The sequence below is a fragment of the Acipenser ruthenus genome, chromosome 8 (assembly GCF_902713425.1).
Source record: "Acipenser ruthenus chromosome 8, fAciRut3.2 maternal haplotype, whole genome shotgun sequence".
Taxonomy (NCBI): domain Eukaryota; kingdom Metazoa; phylum Chordata; class Actinopteri; order Acipenseriformes; family Acipenseridae; genus Acipenser; species Acipenser ruthenus.
Genome location: NC_081196.1, coordinates 40,551,666 through 40,574,555, shown reverse-complemented (window position 1 = coordinate 40,574,555; position 22,890 = coordinate 40,551,666). Strand labels below are relative to the sequence as shown.

Below are 22,890 nucleotides of genomic sequence, written 5' to 3'. Positions count from 1 at the left end.
CTTGCAGGTCATATACTGTATTGTGCTAAAACTGAGAGAGGTGTGTGAAATGGAAACACACATTAACCAAAAACTGATGTAGTGGTTCTGAAGTGCTACAAATGTTTAGGGTCTTTTTGAGAAGCTGTAGTGCAGGGCCAGATGAGCAGGGTTGAGCATACATTCTGAAGTAACTTGCAGTGCTGACAGGTTTAGCAGTTTGATTGGTGGTGAGAGGGAGTAGTGACACATTTCTGCTCATTGCAAGTGCCAAATGAAGTGTTTATCGCATGAAAAATAAAAATAATAAACACATTGGTACAAAAAAACAAAAAATAAAACACGTATTTAATCTGAGAACTTCTGCATGATACACAACTGATTAGTCAGACTTTAGTTAGGGAGCAGGAGGTGTCTGTATAAACAAAATGTTACTGCCAAAGAAAACAGGACGCAAGAAACCCCCCAAAAATAACTTTATCTTTAAATATATATATATCTAAAAAAGCTGTGCTGTAAATACCAAACAAGAGGACTGTTACTGCATTTTCTATCACAGAAGATCATGGCACACAACAAGACAAGTTGCCCGGGGGTTACCTGGTCCTTACCAGTAACAATGACAGTGAGTTCTGTAGATATGACAAGCAGTATTAACAGTGGAGAGCTCTTTCAAGTCCTGCCTGTTTTACATTTTTGTCTGCTTTGAAACAGGGCCAGTGTCCTGCTTTAGTTCCGGTTCTGTACATACAAGAGGCTTTCCAGATTTATGACAGGTGTCTTAAAGCATTGCTGCTGTTGGGTTATGCATGATTGCTGTATTTCTTATCAAATGTGCCTCTTTACATTCCTATCAGGTCCCCCCCGATCTTCAAAATGAGGTGCTAATGAGCTTATTGGAGACCGACCCAGATGTAGTTGACTATCTGCTGCGTAGAAAAGCTTCACAATCATCGTGAGTAAAACATTCTTACTTGGTTTGAAACGCTGGGCCCTATTTACAAACACTTAGCTTGTGAGTTATTTAACTCTTTCCACACTGCAGACCCATATACAGGTTTAACCACACTCAAAACTCAAAACAGCAGACCAATACATTATTCTATTATACCTATATATATGTATGTATTTCTTCAGTACAAGAGACACATACACTATTGAATCATCACAGGGTAGTCTTTCTGTAAAGTTACTTAGTGCTGAAAGATTAAAATAATGTTTGCATTTTTCTAATTATCTTTTTATGAATACAATACAGTTTAATATGCATTAAGCTGATCTAGACTGTGGTTGACTTCTTGGGCTGTAGTCACAAAACATTACAGAAAAGGGTTTTAAGATTTTTTTTTAATTTTATTTTTTTAAAAGAGCTGTTTTTGGAAAAGTGTTTCTAAACATTATCTTTTCTGTGAACAAATAGAATCATTTAATAAACTCCAAAACACTCAAAAACATTTCATGAACTTGAAACTTTATTAAAATTAGTATTTTAATAGTCCTTAAAGTTTTGGTAATTGGGCCTAATGGATGAACAGTTTATTATTTAAATAACTCTTGAGCTTTGTGAACAGGACCCCTATGTTTAATATCTGGAAGGTGATGCCTTTTCATGATTGTAGTTCTAGCCTCTAAAAGACAAAACACTTGCACCTCACATCACCTACTGCTAAAATATTTACCATGGATGCAACTAATGCTTGCCTTTCAAAACCTTTAAACCTTTAGGTTAGGCAGTCTATAGCCATATGCTAACTGATATGATGGATTCAATAGTCATTAAAGCAACCGTTTCTTTTGGTGGTACGACAGTCTCAGAGCAGAAGAGCATACTAAGTGTTTCTCAAAGTTGGCTACTTTATTGTTTGATATTGTGCTGATGAATATGGCTCTTGCAAGCTTTCTGGCTTTGGTGACCATCTTTATACAGCTGCACAATCTGACACTGCTGCAGGCATAATGTTAATTCCCTGGGGGCTCCCAGTTCAAGCAATGTTAACGTTATGTGCCAAAAGCATGAGCGGGTAGTGTTTGAAAGTTGGTCTTACTTAATCATTTATGTAGAAAGAAAACTACACTCCAGAAAGCTCATTCACACAAGAGGTTTTCTGACAAACAACAGTTCCAAACCAAGAGAAAATGAGACAGGGATAGATTAGTTGTGTCACGTCACTGTTCCAGTTACCTCAAGCTTACTGTTGGCCCTCATATGTTTAGCACAAATGTGCAGATAAAAAACACTGTGAATTGTTTTCATGTATTTCTTTCCAATGTCTACTAGTCTAATTTTGTTATGTACAATAATCAACAAACTATTTTCTAAACAACATTTTGTATGTATTGCTTTAGGAGAGTGCAGGTCCAATGAATTTCAACATCATTCTGTTGTATTTTGCTGCCATCTGCTGGCAGAACTGCACAAATGACTTTCATCCAAATAACCAATGACAACTAAAGTAAAAATGTTTGTCACCTTACCAAAGTATCATACTTGTAAATGTAAATGTTTTACTTGTCTTCATTTAAGTTTTGAACTGCTTTTAGTTCAATTAACTTACTTATTAGCCCTTTATACAGATATGCAGTGTTAGATTTAAAACACCCCAAGAACAGAAAGCTATGCAAGTTATAAATGTAGTTTTCTTTTTTACACAGTAAACCTAAGGTACCTGCCCTCTAACTTCAGTGTTACTGAACATTCTCCCTGCATGAAAAACTAAAGCAAAAATCAGAACCCCCCAAATAAAGCTATTGCTGTTGGTTTTCCCAAAAAAACGTCACACTTTATTTTAAGGAACTTTTTTAGTTTAGTAACTGTTAACAGTTTGCTTACTAACACATAAACAAATGTTGTTCATGATAATAGTTAGGGAATATATTAATCTATGTATAAACATAAAAAGGAAATAATAAAATCAAACCTAATCTCATTTGCTAAACATTGCTACACCAACATATTTAAACATGTTTAAACTCAATTAAACCCCATTCCAGTAATACAGTATGAGCACCTGTGAGTTGATAACCCTGAATCTGATTTGCTGAACAGTTTTAGCTGGCTTTTCTGTTAGTTCATAAATAGATTGCTACATATCAATTAACCATTAAGTTGCTAAAAGTTAATAAATAGGCCATTAAATTGAAAGCGTGACAGTCTTATTGGATGTACCAATGTAATACTCTGGTTTATAGACTTTGTCATTTTTCTCCATAGAATCCCTGATCTGATGAGGTCAGACGGGCCTTTCACCCTGGGAGAGAGACACTCTTCCACAGACTCGAAAGCATCGAGTGGAGAAGTGTCTCCCTATGACAATAACTCGCCAGTACTATCAGAAAGACTACTGTTTCAGAAGCAGGAGGACATCAGCCCCAGCTCGGATAAACTCTTCAAGGTCCCTGAGCAGTACACGCTGGTTGGACATTTAAAATCCAAGTCGAAGGACCTGTCTCCGGGGTTGTGGGCTGGGAAAGGTAAGGATATACTTGTACTCTTCAAACTAGATTTGGTGATAAAAAATGTCAGTTTGAGGCATTTTAAATAGAATATCTTTTTCAGGTAGGTAACCATGTCTATGCTAACGTTAACAACCAGAACAAGAGTATGGTACATACTGTAGTGTGGTTGATTAAAATCCGACTATAGGCTGGTAGTGTTGAAAACAGAGGACTAAGAAAGAATCTGATATTCTTATGTATTGCTAGAAAGATTAAGGGCCCTATTCTGATGAAATTAGTGCAATTGCAAACGCAGTGGTTAAAGTCAATCATGTCTGCCCTGCAGGCAGTGGCTTTTCCAAAAGTGTGATTCTGATGAAATTAAAAACCAAGCACAAGCGCGTTTAGTGACGCAGTGACAGCACCCAGCCAATCAATGCTGAGTAGGTTGGGGAATCTGCTATCCAATCAGGGCGAGGCAACAATCCCTTTAAGAGACAGAATGCGCTTGCGTCACCGCAAGGCTCCGTTCTGAATGTAGGTGATCATGTCGAGTGGCAGTAGCACAGAGCAAGAAAAAACTGCGCAAGTCAGAACAGCAAGCGGTAGGTCAATCGATGAGACAATATGTAAACCATGCTTCACGACACAGGAGATTGCTATATTAAGAGGTAGAGGCACGTAGGAAATCATCCACCTAGAAAGAGAGAAAGCATGAATTAATTTTCTAGTGGGACATAAAGTGTCGCATCATGTTCCCTCCGAGCTTGTAATGTATCCTCTGGAGCAGCGGTTTTCAAACTTGGGTACGCGTACCCCTGGGGATATGCAAGTTCTCATCAGGGGGTACGCGGGAAAAGTCCTGTAATGGCGGCAATGCATTTTGTTTTACTGTGTTGTAGTACTTTAGGACTTAGCAATCGAATCAACAATGTTGCATCTCCTTTCAGTGGTAATACTGGTGTACGTTTAGTTTCTGTTGGGCGAGATTAACTCTATAAACACCCAGCTGGCTGCTGACAGTGAGTGAGCATTGAGCGCAAACATGGCTAATTTACATATTTAAATAGCAGGGTGGTGGTACTGCAGTCTGGGCTAACAAAAAAAGATTGTCATTGTATGATGTTGCTTCTTTAAAACATGTGTAGTATTTACCAGGTAAGTTTTCTTTTTGAAGTTTAAATGCTCAGTGTTAGTAGTTTAATCAGTTCAGTGTTTTATCTACATTTACGTTTTCAAATAACAGTATTATTGAGTTGAGCAGGCAGCTGGGCCGCCCTACTTTTACAGTGAAATCACACTTGTTCTTCGCTGGAGCTGGAAAAGTCACAACTGTTATCTTTACTTGCAATGTTTGTGTGTAATTTTTCATTATTAATTAATTTGTTGAAGAACTCCTTTGTCGTGTGAGTGCATTACCCTAAGCCTCCACACAGTTAATTATTAATAAAAGCAAAAGCAGAATATTATTAAAAAAAACCTATTGAGTGTATTCATATCGTACAGCAAGTGCCCATCAACAAGCTTTAATGGTCTTACAGCTGATTTAACATGAACAGACTACTGCACTAAACACTTTGACATGTAAACATTTTGCTAAAAGTCATTTTTGACTGCCTGATATAAATATCCCCTTTCTACTTTCAACAAATTAGCTTTTGGAAATATTCACTTCAAAACAATGTGCTTATTCTGGCTGGATTCGATACTGCACAAGACACACATAGCATTGTGCATTGTCTCAGCTCAAGTGTTCAATGATAAAATTTGAGTTCAATAAAAAATAAATAATTAAAAAAAGCCTATTTGTAACTGTTATCTCTCTTCACTTCTGCATTTGTTGGAAGAAAATTCTTTTGTTGAGAATTGCTTTTAGATTTTGTTTTAAATTGGAATCTTAGTTTTGTTTTTCAGAAGCATAACCTGTTTTTGGACTCTTCATTTAGACTCGTTTCAGCATACTTATTGGAGTCTGGATTTTGAAATCATTTTTCATGGCATTTTTAGTTGGTGTATTTACACCATGGTTAACCAATTGTATTTGATTTTGTTAGTTTTATTTTGTTTGCTCTTGCAGCTCGTCAGACAGTGGAAATCTAATGCATTCCCCTGCGTGCTTCACTAAAGCTGCAGTCACATCTTGTACAGCACGGCTTATCATACACTGACTGATACCTTTAACCTGACCTACAGTCCTTTAAAAGGAACCAGTGGCTTAAAAAGCTAAAGCTGCCGACACTTTCACAGCTACAGGCAGACTGTTCTATCTCTCACTTTTGTTTTCCAGATCTGCCTGCAGTAAGTGACATATGTCAGTTACTGTTTGCTTATTTAATCTCAGCTGCTGTGTCACTCAGAGAGGGTTAAGTAATTGATTCTATTTCGAGGGACTGTGTTCCTCATTGTTCTGCTTCTCCTACGTCTTTCACTCATGAGCACTCTGTAGTACTCCATTGTATCTGCAAAATATATATTTGTTTAGTATTAATTTACCAATAATATTGTTTAGTTTCTTATGTTTTGTTGTTTTTTTCGTCTTAGGTTCTTTTTTTTCTTTTCTTTTACTTTTCTTTCTTTGATTTCCTCTTTGAGCCACTAAATAAACCTGGTTTCAGCTGGTCTTAACGCAGTGCTCAATTGTCTATTTGGGACCCCATTGCGCTGCCACCAGAATAGCTTCAGAATAGCTTACATCTATTTATTGCACCTTGTAACACGAATAACATCTGCTGTACAAATGTACTAGAAGTCTTTTTAATGTTTTCATGCGATTTAAGGTCCAAGTAACAAAGCTTTACTTAATGCCTGCTTTCATGACTTTGAAAATAACATTCTTCAAATAAGGAGGCTGTGTGGTCCAGTGGTTAAAGAAAAGGGCTTGTAACCAGGAGGTCCCCAGTTCAAATCCTACCTCAGCCACTGACTCATTGTGTACCCTGAGAAAGTCACTTAACCTCCTTGTGCTTCGTCTCGGGTGAGACGTAGTTGTAAGTGACTCTGCAGATGATGCACAGTTCACACACCCTAGTCTCTGTAAGTCGCCTTGGATAAAGGCGTCTGCCAAATAAACAAATAATAACAATAACTTATGAGTTATTTTAAGCTTTGTGTATATGGGGAGATGTATACATGTCATGTTGTTTGTGTTGGCCCCATTCCAATGTGTAAATCACCGTAATCTTCTGAGTATAACATGAATCCTGTCTAACATGCTTCCCTGCATACCACACGTGATATGCACTCCATGTATACTACCTGATAAAAACCACCATAATATACTATATAGAATATTACTATCTGACTTTACTGAGCACCTAGCATTTAATGAAGAATCTGTTTAAAACACGCAGATATTCTCCCAAATTGTGTAAAATGGTGTGTTATATATTGAAGAATATGGTGATTTGATCAGTCCCATTGACTGTACAATGAAACAATGTGGAAGATTTTCTTGCCCTTATTACCTGTCAAATACTGTACATTACTGGTGCTACTTTCACAATGATTACGAGGATGTATTCAAACAAGTAACAAGTTTCTAGCCCTGATAAGCAAACTGTCCATACAATGCTGTTAACAAAATTCTCACTTGGGGAGATAAATAGCCTTAACTGAAACTACGTTTAAGAAACATTTGGAAAATAACAATTTGGTAAAAGAAGCAGAAGGATTTACTAATGCAAATTAACTGAAATGTAAAAGAAAATCTGATCAAAATGGTTTAAAATGACTCTTTCTAAACATTTCTGACCTGAGAAGCCTAAAATTCCAAACACCAAATGAGGTTCTATTTTCTTCAGATATTTCAGATGACCAGACCGATATTTGGGGCGCCTGGCATTCAACATTGAAACCAGGTTTGAGAGATCAAGGCATGACAGGTACAGGTGTTTGCGGTTACATTTTGTTGACAGCATTGCAAATTTGTTATTTAAAAAAAAAAAAAAATACATTTGTAAAGTACACTGTTCATCAAGCTATGTAATGACACTACAATATTGTAGAGGAATGTTTGTATTTAAAATACCCAAGTCTAAAATGAAAGTGCTGTAACATGATCCCACAAGTTCCTGATATAGGAAAAAGCTATTGTTGAAACAGCTGTTCAACTGCTATAGTTTATTTAGTTTTTTTTATTGCATTATTGTTTTAATGTATCCTCCATACAAAGCATCTATGCAAACCTAATTGTGCTGTACACTGGGCAATGCTCTTGTGTCAACACTGTAAAAGTGAGTGCTCTTGGATCAACACTGTAAAAGTGAGTGCTCTTGTGTCAACACTGTAAAAGTGAGTGCTCTTGTATCAACACTGTAAAACCTATTGGAACACTGTATAATACTGCTTAAAGTTATAACAAATATGTGTACATTTTATACATGCATATCTGATAACATGGTTTTCATTCATCTATATTGTAGCAAAAGAGAAAAAACACAACTTAAATATATATCCTTTTTTATTGTCTTAGGCTCCCCTGGGAACATGTATGAATGCAGTTCGTCACAAGACGTTTCCTACCATTCTCAAGGTAGTCTGACTTCTGAGTGGCTAGAAGGCCACGACTCCACTTCACTCCTCTTGGACAATGGGAAGCAGCCAGTCAGGCGAACCCAAACCACAGCAGGAGTCCAGGAATGCAGATCTCACCCTCCAGTTACCAGGGCCTGCAGCAGCCCCCAGGTGGAGGAGAGCAGAAAGCACTTTCAACTGAGTTCAGACCATTTGTACTCGAGACCCGAGGGACATTCAGCTTCAAGCAGCGCCGAGGACATTCCCCAGAGGAACCTCAACCCAGCCTGTTTGGTGCAGAGCAAACCCAAGCCAGGTTATACCAAGCACTGGGACAGCAACAGGAATGAAAACAGACCTCCACCACCTTACCCAGGCCCCTCGAGGCAAAGCTCAGAAGGTACGCAACAGCAGCAACAGCCCGTTTCCCCAGCACTGCAGGCTGTGAAAAGACTTCCCAAGTATGAGAAAAGCCCTACATTCATCGAGGCCTCAGGCCTGAAGGTTGCATCCACAGAGCAGCATAGGCTTAATGCGGAACAGGTGCCACCCGTTTCCAAGAACGAGGTAAACAAAGCCTACTGTAGTCAGACAGACAGCCAGAACAACAGGAACATTGGGGAACAGGACTGGCAGGAGTGGCAGAGAGAGCGGTGGCAGATCTGGGAGCTCTTGTCTGCTGACAATGCAGATTCACTGCCAGAAACTCTTGTATGAACTCTGCTCAAGCTGTACAGTATTATTCTGTCACTTTAATTAAGACACATTAGGAAAAATTCAATCTATGAAAACGTATATATAATATATCATGTTAACCATTTTCCACTTTACGAATTTAAAACATTGCCACTGTCTTTTTAAAACTTTTTGTTTTTTGTTGACGAAAAATTATTTCCTTTTCCAGTGTATGGCAAATTGTCGTCTCTCAAATAAGCAAGATACGTATTAAAAAAACAAAATAAATTAAACACATTTCTGATTTCTTCCCAGGTTTTCAAGAAATATGCACAGGTATACTGCGGCATTTTAACATGATACTTTTCTTACGTCAGATTCAGTTATTGATTTCTGTAACTACTAAAATCTTTAAGTACAGGTGATTCCCAACATCCAGGTCATTAGAAATGGGCTGGAACTTCACCCTTTTCTTTTAATCAAAGTATGTATTTTATTTGCATTAAATCTCCCTATTGTATTGCATTGTGAACTGTACTATATATAATATCTGCTTAATTGGATGTTGACTGCTTGAAGGTACATGTGTAAAGTGCATAGAGCTAACAAAATAATTCCAGTAAAACTTACATTATATTACTCTCATTGTCACTTCATATGTCTCCCATTTCCTGGATAAAAGATGGACACGTTATGGTACAGGGGTAGCCAGGGCCAGCATTGCAGCAATCTAAAAATTTTGCAAGGTTGCAGTCCTGTTTTTTCTGACCAGCTTTGAATCAGCTGCACTTTATTAGTGAAAACAAACAAAAAAAATACAATAAACTAAACAGCATTTAAGGAAAGAAGCTTTCAAAAACCCTAAAAAAGTTGCATTAAATGTTATTTAATTTTTGCTTTTGCTGAATCATGTTGCAAATTGAATGTAGATCTTTGGATAATAGCCTACTCTTCCTTTTAATGTTACCTTACTTTTATTTTCCCAATGTACAGTATACACATTGCAGGATATGCCAACTGTCCACAGTCATGTATCAAAAACTTGCATTTCCGGAAGGAGAATCCACCCACTAATCAACACATCATATCCAAGCGCCATAAAAACTCTGCATGGCTTGCATTCATGTCGTTTTTTTTTGTTTGGCCTCTCAGTCACACGCGGCGAGGCCAAACAGGGAGACGGACGTTTTTAGAGCCTGGAGGAAGGGCTACCCTCAGCCATGGATTCCATAAGGTTTCCTCCTACCAGCGAGTAGGGTTTTTTTCATACCTGAGTGCCGAGCAGTTCGTATTTAGTTTCTGCAGGGTGTGTGGCAGGCCGGAGAGGCCGGGTTCTCCCTCACAGCATTTCATGCACGGGGGGTGGGCCCGTGTTTCAGCTGCTTACTTTTCATTCATCCTTTTTCCTATTTTTTGGGGGTAGGTAGCATTGCGCCACTGCAGTTGTTGCATTAACCGTTCATCATCTTCTTTTCCCAGTAATGGTTTGGCGGCTTTGTCTTTCGGGGGAGGTGGCCCTACGAGCCACTTCCTATCCGCAGCACTAGACTACATGATGTCATCATGTTTTCGCTAGCCGGCCAACATTGCGGATAGCTGTCAGCACCCACGGACAAGGTCTCCAGCCAAATTCATTATCTTCATTAAATGCGTCTGTCCAGTTGCAATTTAAATCATCTATATTGCGGATTCTCTGTTTTGAAATACTAAATAATGATGAATGGGAAGCAAATGGATTCATATATATTTTTATGTAAGGTATTGTTTTGATTTTATTGGCATTAGCGTGTAATATTGATTAATGTTGAATGTGGGAGTGGTCTCTTATGATCACATGTTAGATGAAATTGTGTTTATATTAAAAAGGCAGCGTTTTATATTCAAACCAGTAAATGAACAGTGGTATATTAACATATTATCAGCGACCATATATTACCATAGACTTATTAAAATTAAACTATTAAACTTTTATGTTTTTGTTGCATCGTTAACAGATGTTGAAATAACAACAAAGGTTTCGAAACCCTTCCCTGTGGTTTTGTTTTTGTTTTTTAACACTGACATTTATTAATTGCTTCTGCCCACTCACATCAGAAAGTGATTACGTGCGAGCTGTGATACAACCCTTCTTTTTAACAACGCCTTTACACTTTTAGGTTTTAGGTAATTTATTTCAACCCCTGCAGTTACATGCACACTGGTGACTCGTGCGAGGGTTGTTCTCGGTACGATTACATGTCAGATGATTGTGTCAAATGGTGTTTCGGCTTCGAGTCAAATTTGAAACAAATCTGACATTCTTTCTTTTTTGTTTTAGTGTTGTTAAAAATGTAGCCAAATACAAACATAAAGTCAGTGATTATTTTATAAATTGACCTATGAGCTGTTTACCAGTTATTTTATACATTTTACAATAATATATAATACAGAAAGTTATAAATGTATGTTTGTCCCATTTATATATATATATATATATATAATTAAATAAAGCTATTCTAACTATAAACTGCTCATATCCAATACGATATATGTGTAAAATATTAATATACTGTATGTTGCGGGTGCCTTCAAACTTTCTAGTTCTCTAAATAATGATGAATGGGAAGCAAATTGGTTGAGAAGAAAAAACAGACAGAAAAGACACACATGTGAATGTATGCCACTGTAGCTAAAGCGCTTGAATTTGATGAGTCCGTTCACACTTGTTCTACAAAATTTTAAAATAAAGTTAGGTTATCAATGGTTTTAGCTGTCTTCCTTAGTTTCATGAAAAGCACATTTACAGTAACTGTCCATATCTGGCATATCAAATACCGTACTAATACTCTCTAATTTGGTTTCAGATTATATAGAGTAGAAGAAAAACACAGTTACAGATCATAATCCCATTTATAGACACCCAAAACAGGTTTATAGATGCATGGAGAGTAGATAGCTAGATACATTTATAGAGTACTTTAACTGATATAATAAAAAATAAAAAAACCTGAGATGTCTTAAATGTAATTACATTTATTTGTACAAGTTTAAAGGTACCTTGACATATTTTCAAATATCTGGAACAATTTATATTTTATTTTAAAGTGGTTTCAGGTTATTTAGAGATATACAGATATTTTTAGATGCTATTGGACAATTGTTTTTGTCATACATATAAAAATGGGAAAATGTAATGTACAGGAATTTAAGAATTCCTGTACACATAAGCTACGGAAAATGTATAAATAGCCACGCAAGGAGTAATGTTGACTGTATTTATATGTATGCATTTTTTATTGTATACGGTATTCTGTAATAGGTTTTGTTTGATGCTGCATTAAGTTTTCACCGTCAGAAAAAAAAAGAACAATTTTGACTGCTTCAATAATATTGCACTTATATGTGTTGCCTTGGTAACAAACCAGAGTCTGTGCACAAGCTGGTTTATGTGCTTTTAATTTTTTTTTTTTTTTTAATGAAATAAAGCCACTTTTTAAAAAAAAATTTTTTAGAAAGTTTGATCAATTGGGATGTTTAAGCAGAAAAGCTCTTTAAATCTACCAACATGTTTAACAATTAATGAACGGCTTCATAAATTCAGACAACGAAGCGTGCCAATCAGTAGCAATTATTACATGTATTCCTTTTTTTGTACTTTTACTGAAGGATTTTGTGGATAATTCATTTAAATACATTTTGTACCCTGCAATCAAGCTTAAGTATTTAAATGGTCCGACGCCTATGAAAAGATCTAATGTAGATGTACAGAAGTGACAAACATTTACTCAGCAATAGTTCCATACTATGCTGCTGAGTTAAATGGGAGCTTACTGGTAAGGCTCTGATCCATCTACCTACAAATTTAAAAATGTATTTACTCATTGGTTTCTTTTTGCAAAAATAACAAACTGGAATGTACATGACATGCAAAACATTAGTTCTTAATATGTGTTTTCTTCAATCAAGAGAAATCAATGCTTTATTCAGCATAATAAATCCCCCATTCATGTACAACCATATTTTAAATATGTAGTATATCTGCTACTGTGTCATATTTGTGGTCCGTTAAAAAAATAAGTGCCAAAGCCTTGTATCTAGGTAAATGTCTGGTACATATAATATTCTAATTAAGTTGCTTATGTTACATTGGGATGTTCAGGCTTCAGTACTTTGTCATATATTTCAGTATTAGGGGGACATATACCGGTATATATATATTCTGAAAAGAGTACCTGTCATCTGTATTGTCCAAAATCCTCTGACGTTTGTTATTTTTATGTCATGTTATGTCTTACTTATGCCATGATGGAATAAAAATAAAAATAAAAATGTTATATATCTGTCTTTTTAGTATTAAAAAAAAAGTCTTTATCCTCCCTTCATTTTTCAGGAATATCAGCACCATTTATCTTCCTTAAATAAGACCATCATATATATTTTGTTTAATCATTTTGTAAGTGGTGCTTTACAGCCGGTCTACTGTAGCTCTTGTCAGCTTTTACCCGATCATGTCCAGTAAATCTCCCTAAGGTTCTGGGTGCAGCCCCAACAGTGGCATGCAATCCTCCCTGAGCATGTTTCGAAGAATTCCATGGAGTGCCTCAATATTTAGGTATCTTGTTTCCAGACCTATATAGCAGATCAAGCTCTCAGTAGTGCTGTCTACTCCTGTGTACTCCACTGCCGACTGTCTTCTGATCAAATTACAGAGTATAACATTTGGAATCCACTGATGAACCACAATTGTCACAATACAAACAGCATTCTTACAAGCTTACAGACCAAAGAAGATGAGCGAAGGTAAGAAATGTCTGTAGGTAAGAAATGTATTTGTAAGATGTATGGGTTTGTCATCCTACCCTTTTCTTAGCATACGCTTTTTGAACATATACACTGTTGACCAATTGAACAATTCCTGTTGGTCTTTTTCTAATTCAAAGGCCACACAAGAAAGTGGTATTTAAGATAACCTTTTCCATCATATTATAACATGTCAGAGTTTTGGAACTGTGGCAAAGTGTGCAGGTGCAAGAATGCAGCAGTGATCAATGAACAGACAGACAACGGTAATCCAGGTGCAATGTTATTTATTTTTATAATCTAAAGTCTGATGACAAAACGGCAGTAAACAATAACAATGAGAAGCAGGCAATACAGCGGCATGTATTGCACTGTTTTAATCCATGGGTTGGTCCTGAAATAATAGTCCCGATCTATTGCTCGTGGTGTAAATACAGTTATTCGTGAAACAAAGTGCAGTGTAGTCTAGGTTTGTGCTGGCCTCTGGCGACAGCTCCGGATCATGTTAGCTGTCTAAATAACAACAAACAGTATATTCAATAATGATAAAACAAACAAAACACTCATGATAATAACGTGTCTTTCCTTCCGGTTCAGCTTAACTATAACAAGGAACAGATCACTTCGCTATGCCCCCTTTTGTACTGTCAATCATGACCCCTTGGTTAACTAGTGCAACCGCTCCTCCAATCCGTGGCTGCCACATCGTTTCCCTTCCGGGTTGATGATTTAGTGAATGGTAGCTCCGCCCCCTTTCTAGATGACCGACTTCCGTCTAACCCTGGGAATTAATTGTTTGGACATCCAGTCCAGGGCACTCTGTTCCCTTTACACAGCTCTCTCATAGGTCGGGAGAGAGATTTATCACCAAGAATCATTCTGTCTCTGTCACAGGACCAACCACTGTGGCTTCTTTTCCTGTAAATGTGACTACTGTAGACTGGTAAACACATCTCTGTGGCATGTGCCCACACCGAGGCAGAAACTAAAATAGTGGACGTAAGTGAGAAAATAAATCTTATATATATATATATATATATATATATATATATATATATATATATATATACCTCGGAGTAGTCAATAAACTGTCTTCTGAAAGCTAACAGGACTTTAGAATTGTGAAACTTGCCCAAAATATAATCTCAACAAATTTTTTAAAAAATACCTTTTCTTTCCTTAAGTGCTCTTTCCTTTGGCTCCGGACTCCAACTGTCACAGTAATGACAGATGCGTTGGATTAAAAATGTCATTTGAAGCTGCTTTTTAATCTCCAGTACAAGGAGAACAAATGCTTGAGTCAACCAACTCACAGGTAGAAACATTCAAGAAATGCATGATATAGTATGCATAGCCAAACTTGTGTTTAAATTGCTTTGTCTTAAACACTCCACCATTCATTTTTAAACAAAAGCAACACATGCATCCTCACAGTTTTAATAATTTAGTCTTCACATATTAATTTAAACTAAAACAGAAATATCAGTCTTTGTAAGTATAAATATATTCATATATTCATTATGTACAGTTCAAAACATGGTATATCTGATTCTAATAATTCTTGTCTGGACATCCAGTATGCGTAATATATAATTCTAGCACTAGGGGGAGCCATTTTCCTTTCTTTTTTAAGACTGGTTTATTTTACTCTAGTTCCAATAGCCAACAGCTCCAGGAGTAATAATTTTAAAATAACTTAGTCCATAAAGTTCAGTAATGGCTTTTAGACACAAATGAATGTGACATGAGTAATATTAAAGGATTACTCTGTTGTTTCACTCAGGGGCTGGGGAATCCGCTTGCCCTGCTCCCACATGATTTGTTATAGCTTTGGTTGGGTGTTACTAAATGATCACAATAAACCTATTCAGAACCTTTCATATAGGGGTTATTCAGTATATGCCAAGTTTGGGTGTCTTTAACTGATCACTAGCTGGTTCAGATCCAGCCACCCATGGGTCCGTGGATACACAGTTTGCCCTAGTTCACTCTCATTTCAGATATCATTATTATTATTTATTTCTTAGCAGACGCCCTTATCCAGGGTGACTTACAATTGTTACAAGATATCACATTATACATTATTTCACATTATACAGATATCACATTATTTTTACATACAATTACCTATTTATACAGTTGGGTTTTTACTGGAGCAATCTAGGTAAAGTACAACAGCAGTGTCCCCCACTGGGGATTGAACCCACAACCCTCCGGTCAAGAGTCCAGAGCCCTAACCACTACTCCACACTGCTGCCCATGATTGTTTCCATTTTAATAAAGGTTACTAGCAACTTTGCCATGTTCTCTGTCATTATAATTGGAAACAACAGTGAATGATGGTGAGTTAATTAGTATTATTACTTATTGTTTTATTTTATTTAGTGTAGATTGAACTTCATTATCTATCAGTTTGTGGGAAGGAAGGCCCGCTTGAACAGGAATCCAGTCGAGTTAAATATTACAATTGGCCCAAGTATGACCTGGTTTTCCAAACTTTAACTAAACTGCAGAATCCAACCACAACAAAGCTCCCGAGTACATTTCAGGGTTTATTGCAGTCAGTGTCGGAATGAATTCTTTCCTTGAGCATTCCAGTGTAAAAATGCATGGAAAGACATTGAAAGAGACTACAAAACATTTGTCGTTGAATTTCTATTAGGTATTTCTAAACTTTGCACTACTGGGGGTATTATTGTAATATCTACAGCATCACAAGATATACAATACAAAGAAACAACATGAAGACATTGAAATAGACTTTTAGTCAAAATGTTCATTAGAGTCTGAACACACTGATAAAAAATGTTGCAAGAGTTTATATCCGATACAATCTGTAATTAAACATCTCTTTTCTTTCTTTTGTAAAGCATTCCAATAGATGTTTTAGCGTGATTAGGGTTAGGGCTTGGTTTCAATATGCAATGCAGGCTGTTTTTTTTTTTTTTTTTTTGCGATGTAAAAGGAAGAGAAAAGACCTTTGAGTAACAATACAAAAAATATAAATTATGAAAACAAGTACAAGTCACCACAATACACTATTTTAAAAACAGGATACCAATCTGTATACGTATTAGGGGTGTGCACATTTTGTCATAAAACCAACAAAAATATACTTGTAGCCTATATTTTGACTTATTAAACAGATGCATCACTGCTAATCTTGAGCAACTGCCAGATGCAATGAAATAAATTGAAATAATTACAAGGGATACAAAAATAACCCAAAGAGAGTATTTTAGATGTTTTTTTTCCCCCCAATGTTCCATTACTGAACATCCATCCATCCATCCATTATTATTAACCGCTTACTCCTTTACAGGGTCGCGGTGAGCCGGAGCCTAACCTGGCATACACAGGGCGCAAGGCGAGACTACACCCTGGACGGGATGCCAGTCCATTGCAGGGCACCACACACACAGCAGGCAATTTAGAGTGACCAATCAACCTGGACAGCATGTCTTTGGACTGTGGGAGGAAACCGGAGTACCCGGAGAAAACCCACACGAACACGGGGAGAACATGCAAACTCCACACAGACAGTACACTAGGCCGGATTCGAACCTAGGACCCTGGCGCTGTGAGGCAGCAGCCCTAACCACTACGCCACTGTGCCGCCCCCCATTACTGAACAAATAATACAAATTATTCAAAACATTAATGGGTATCCTGCTGGTAATTTTTCATTGCTTACAATTGATTTAACAAGGCATTTTAACCTGGGACCTGATTCGTGACAACCTCTTTACTCATGGAGTTATTAACTTACCCACAACTACTGAAAACAATCTTTATGATTCAAGAACCTCTTACCTCTGTTTATAATGACCCCCTAATCCGATTCTAATATAATATACACTAATGCTACAGTGTTAGCAGCAACATTTTTTGCACCTTTTGTGTTTCTTGAAAACAATTCTGGAATGCAAGGTTTATGGTTTTTGAATATTACTGGTTGTACCTAATGTGACGTGGGATTTGTTTGCTTTTCTTCAGAATTGTTCAGCCACTGCATAAAACACTTAACAGCAGCAACCAACAACAAAAAAAACTGTTCAGTAAACAAGGAGAATTATTATAAATACTGGGGAAAACAAACAAAAAAACCCACATCATGCACTGTTATGGCTGCAGAAAACATTCTGTACTGTGAGCGCATTGAAAGAACATTGGTCGGTCATCTTGTGCAAAGTTGCCTTTATGAGTTCACAGTCTAAACCGATTTATCATGTGTAAATTGTGTAGTGGAACCTGGCCAAAAATCTCCAAAGGCATGAAAACCAGCATGTTCAAACTGCTGAAGTTGACACCTATTTTGCCATCTGCCTGGGTCACAATGTAGTGATAATGAAGGGTTAGAGAGATGGAAAGTGTAAGGCTTCACACACAACGGAATCTATTTTAGTGATCTCAAAAAAACAGAGAATCTAAATACTGCTGATTTAATATCAATCCCGTTGTTGTTTTCTCTAAGCCTTTAATAGCAAATTGTTATTCTCTAAGCCTTTATAGTGAAGAAACAACTTGTAATAGTAAAAGTAGCGGTAACTTCTATTCTGCTTTTGTAATAAGGGTGAAAAGTCCATGTCCAATGGGATGGTCCGAGCTTTTAAATTAGTGGTCTGCTATGCAGTATGTAGTAAACCAGGACATTTTAAATATCAATAATATATATATATTTGTACTTATTTTACATTAATAATGGAGCTGTATCAAATTAATGAAGTGTGTAATTAGAATCAAAATCTATATAATAGGGTATCATTTTGAGAAAAGAAAAAGCACATATTTGTAACATTTCTAAGCTTTAAAATAAAAGCAAGTAGTCTGTTACCGATTCTCTATGTCATATTACATTTTTGGGTAGTAATAATTGTTAATTTGGTGCAACTAGTGGCTTTATAAGCAATGAACATAGGCTGTTTTGTTATATTTTTAATTGCCAAGTGCATGCTTGTTCTAAAACTTGTTAGCATTATAATGGAATGCCATTTTGTTTTTCTCTCCAGAGCTACACATTTCTTTTGAGAACCAACCATGCAATCTAATGGGTCTTTCATATTGGAGGATAAATTGTTAATAGACCACATAGCCACAGACGCACTTTGGACAAAGCCTCAGTAACTACAGTACAGAGAATTGTGGGAGTCTGGAACCAACTCCCCAGGCATGTTGTTGAAGATGACACCCTGGGCTACTTCAAGAAGCTGATTGATGAGATTCTGCGATCAATAATTATTATTATTTATTTCTTAGCAGACGCCCTTATCCAGAGCGACTTACAATTGTTACAAGATATCACATTATTTTTACACATTATTTTTTACATACAATTACCCATTTATACAGTTGTGTTTTTACTGGAGCAATCTAGGTAAAGTACCTTGCTCAAGGGTACAGCAGCAGTGTCCCCCACCTGGGATTGAACCCACGACCCTCCGGTCAAGAGTCCAGAGCCCTAACCACTACTCCACACTGCTGGAATAAGCTACTAACAACCAAACAAGCAAGTTGGGCCGAATGGCCTACTCTCATTTGTAACCTTTCTTAGGTTCTTATGCTCTTTCTTAACTACTTATACACAACTGTAATTTACAAGTTCCACAGAAACGCAGGCATAAAGTCACAACATTTGTGTCGTAATGCTCATTTGGCAAGGTTATTGTTGAGTCAGCTCTGCTTGCTCTGCCATTTTTGTTCAGTCCCATTGAAGTGATATTAAAAGGTTGTTTTAAATGTGTTTTTTTCCGTTTTATAAGTTGTGCTAATGACGTCTGGAGTGAATCTAAATCAGTGTGTCTTATGCATCAACATTTAAATCGACTAAGATGCAGGTCTATGAGATGCTAACCTACATGTTGTGATATCAAAGTTATGAGAGCACCTAAAGATGCCACCTTAACGGACAGACATCTATGTTACAAAGGTCATTGTTCAGAAATATTTTGTTTTCCATTGGTTTTGTATACATTCCTGTCCTTGAACACACCTGCACATTTATATTGACATTGCAACTGGTGGTTTTACCCTTATAAAGTACCACAGTATTTTTGCACAGTATTTTTGCACTTTTCCCATGCTTTCCCCATGGATATGCTATGCATTTACCATAGTTTACCTTTGCCATATTTTTTAATATGCTTTACCATACCCCTCTGTGCTTACCTATGCTTTGTTATGCTTTAACTGTGCTTAATTACACTTTGCTATGCTTTTACTATGGGAACATTTTATAAGGGTGCATCCAGTTATCCACACTATCAGGCATTATCACAACACCCAGTTACACCCAGCCATTACTGAATTACTGTACAAGCAATGCATATCAAATGTCTACAGTGTTCAGTGTTCGGGATTAGGGATACAGTAGTTTACCTCATCACACTTCAGCTGCACCTTCTGGTCAGAAGAGTCCAGGTGGAGACTTCCAAGGATGGCCTTTCACTGTCAGGGTTCATGAGCGTGGTTACATCTGTTGCTTACATTCAACAGGTGAAAGGTCATTTGGTTGCCCTGTCGATGTGACATTAGAATTGGGCATTAATGGAAGCAACAGGGCAATGGAGTAAAATCAGTTTTTTAAAAAACAATATAAAAATAACAAATACTTATAATTTAGGGAATATGCAGTAGAAATTAACGCAATCTTTACTAAGCCAAATATGTTTGGATATGTTTCCGAAGTATGTTGACGCATGTTTCAGGGTTTCTGTCGAGCAGTTTCAACGCAGAGAGATCGACAGGAGAGACGAGGCAACCCAAGGCACAGGCAGAGGCTGGTCATGGACCCATGACCATGCGCTCTTCAGCTCCAAAACATAACCACTGTTACAGACTTACTGTACATATCTCCTTTGTGTAAACTAAAACTGGCAGGTCCCGTATTGATTCATAAATATTTCTTAAAGCTGTTCAAAGACAGCCCAGAGTGTACCTTACCTCATCTCAGGTCAACATGTCAGTACTTCAGACTTTAATATTATTTGAGCATACACTAAATTTAGTAGAATAAATCATAAGAAAGCAAAGAAAGCTTTCGAAAAAAAAGTTCCATTAAAACTATATAGCAGTAGTTGAAGATGCACTAGGACCTGTTGTCCCAAAACACATTTCTTTTCGCCCCAAGCGCAATCTGTGGACAGGAAGTTTTTGAAAAATGAGCTTGCAGGCTCTAAAGGCTCTCAGTGTATTAAACGGCATAAACAGCAGCATCTAGTTCCAGTCCACTGCTGCTGGACGAAAGCACCTCAAACTCCCTGCCAATTTTTTTAAACAAGCCATAAGTACTGTCTATTGTTTTCCTGCCAATTTCTCTATCCCCTCTCTGCATCTTGTATTCTGCCTTCCTCTATTTCTCAGTGTGTCTCCAGGGTGCTTCTCATAATTAGCACCATCCGTCCTTTGTCTGTTCTTCTTCCAAGCCATTCGGACCATTTCCAGTCATGTTGCTTTGCCTTTTAAAAGTTGGCAGGTATTTTGGCTTGTCCTGGTATGTATGTTTTTAGTGTAGGTATCTTCTTATGAGATATACAACAAAATCCTAGAAATAGGAGTGATCAGGAGCTAACCATGGTCATTCCTTTTTTTAGGATATTCTTGAAGCTTACTTATCCAATGAAACTAACTTTGTTCCTATTGCAGCTTGAATGACAATGCAGCACCACAACTTTTCTGCAACTCTTTACATATACTTCAACCTTGCGCTGGATCTAAAACAACTTCAGCAATGTTAGTTTATTATTGAACAGAGAAGATTTGTTCAGAGATTGTAGATCCTACCACAGTTTTCGTACACTACCATTGCTGGTAGTGTCACATGAGCTGTTCAGTGTGTTGATATGTAAATAAACCCTGTTCGCCTGCAGGGCATAACAACTTCAACCTGTGTCTTGATCTCCTACCTGTCACTGACCAGCGAATGCACGCATCCACATGGTAGATGACTACCCTGTTACAAGCATTAATAGCCTGTATCTTTCTAAACAAGGGATTTAGGGGAGTTCCTAATAAAAGCTGAATCTCAAAACAGTAATTGCTTGAATATAATGGTATTTAAAACAGTATTCATTTATGCAACTTTTTACATATCCTCCCTTACTCTGGTCCAACCGCAGTCGCGACGGAATACTGTACCAATGAAAAAAGAGGCGACTATCAACAGCACTGCAGATTTTTTAGTTTGTGGAATTTCCCATTTAGATTTTTATGGTTCTCCTTCTTTTTGAAGTATTTCTTGTATTGTTTTCTTTAATTTTGCTCACTGCAAATTCCCTTTTAATGTAAGAACCACTTTATCATTTACTGCGTCTTCTACCAACGGGTCATAGACCAGAACAACAGAACCAACGTCGTGGAGCTGGACCAGAGGCTAGACACAGACGGCCTGTGGTATACCATTGCATTTCTCTGTATTTTTCCTTTGTCTCTAGTTTTAATGTGTTGCTTCAGGCCAATAACTGGTTTTTGGTTTTGAACAAAACAAATGCCAACTATGAGACTAAGGAAAATGTAATTAACCAATGAAGAGGAGATAAACTTAATTGTGTAATAAAGCATGTCTGGAAATTGGTCTGGAATGAAACAGTAACATTAGTAAACCTAATTTCAAATGTTAGTACTTTGTACAACAATGCCTTTTAAGAGGACCTCAATACTGTATGTATATAAAATATATTTTCGAGACCACAAAGGTGCAGGCACTTAATCAAAGAAAGTTTCTATTAAAGGTCAGTTCAGCTTGAAAAAATAAATACATAAAAAAATGAACAAAAAACTATAGTTTTTTTTATATATTGCACATATTCAGCTGACCATTTTAAAAGGAAACATTGCTGAGCTTTATATATGGACAAGGACAGCTTATCCTATTTTACAGGTAAAAGTTTAATGGGATTTAATTATGTAATATGATATGATAATACAACATGCATTAAGCTAATTAACGTATATGCTCAAAATTTTTACATTTTAGAACAACATTTTTATTTTCCCTTAATGTTTACTTTCAGAGTTGCATGAGGATATTTTAAGACCTCTTACATTTCAGTGTAATCTTTTGTTTTTACTGTTCAGGACTGGAATGAAAAAAAAAACCCTCATTGTGTTTTGAATACGTAATTAGAGATGCCATTGCAGAGGCGGTGGAGGGGAGAATTGAGGCAGACGGAAACACAAACAAATGTGAATGCTCAGACCATATATATATATATATATATATAGGGGCTCATAAAGTAAATAAATAGAATAAAATATAGGCGGCCATAGTTTCAAAGTGTTTCCTCCATTCTTTAATATTTTTTTAAATGAGAAAAAATTATGTTATTTTTACAAAATATAACAAACAAAAACAACAACTTTAAAGTCTTTAAGAGAACCTGGCTCTAGTTTTGTAAAATGAACAGTTGTTTTAAATTAAAGACTGGAGTAAATAACCCAGGAGTCTTTTTCGACTGAAAACAGAAACATGGACCAGGGGTCACAAATGGAGATTAGATAAAGGGGCATTCAGAA

At 36.7% G+C, this 22,890-nt stretch overlaps 1 protein-coding gene across 6 annotated transcripts in view; it reads left to right on the top strand.

Annotated features, from left to right (window-relative positions):
- The window catches only part of LOC117407327 (rho GTPase-activating protein 6-like), a 196,087-nt gene extending 183,173 nt beyond the window's left edge, over positions 1–12,914 (top strand). For 5 of the 6 annotated variants that reach the window (XM_034012216.3, XM_034012219.3, XM_059028980.1 and 2 more), the window contains exons 10-13: positions 837–934; positions 3,191–3,450; positions 7,215–7,295; positions 7,886–12,914. In XM_034012216.3, coding sequence (XP_033868107.3) covers positions 837–934; positions 3,191–3,450; positions 7,215–7,295; positions 7,886–8,643 — 1,197 coding nt within the window. In that variant the 3' untranslated portion in view covers positions 8,644–12,914. The remainder of the gene's footprint in view (positions 1–836; positions 935–3,190; positions 3,451–7,214; positions 7,296–7,885) is intronic. The other variant, XM_034012217.3, reaches the window with a different exon arrangement.
- The last annotated feature ends 9,976 nt before the right edge of the window (positions 12,915–22,890 follow it).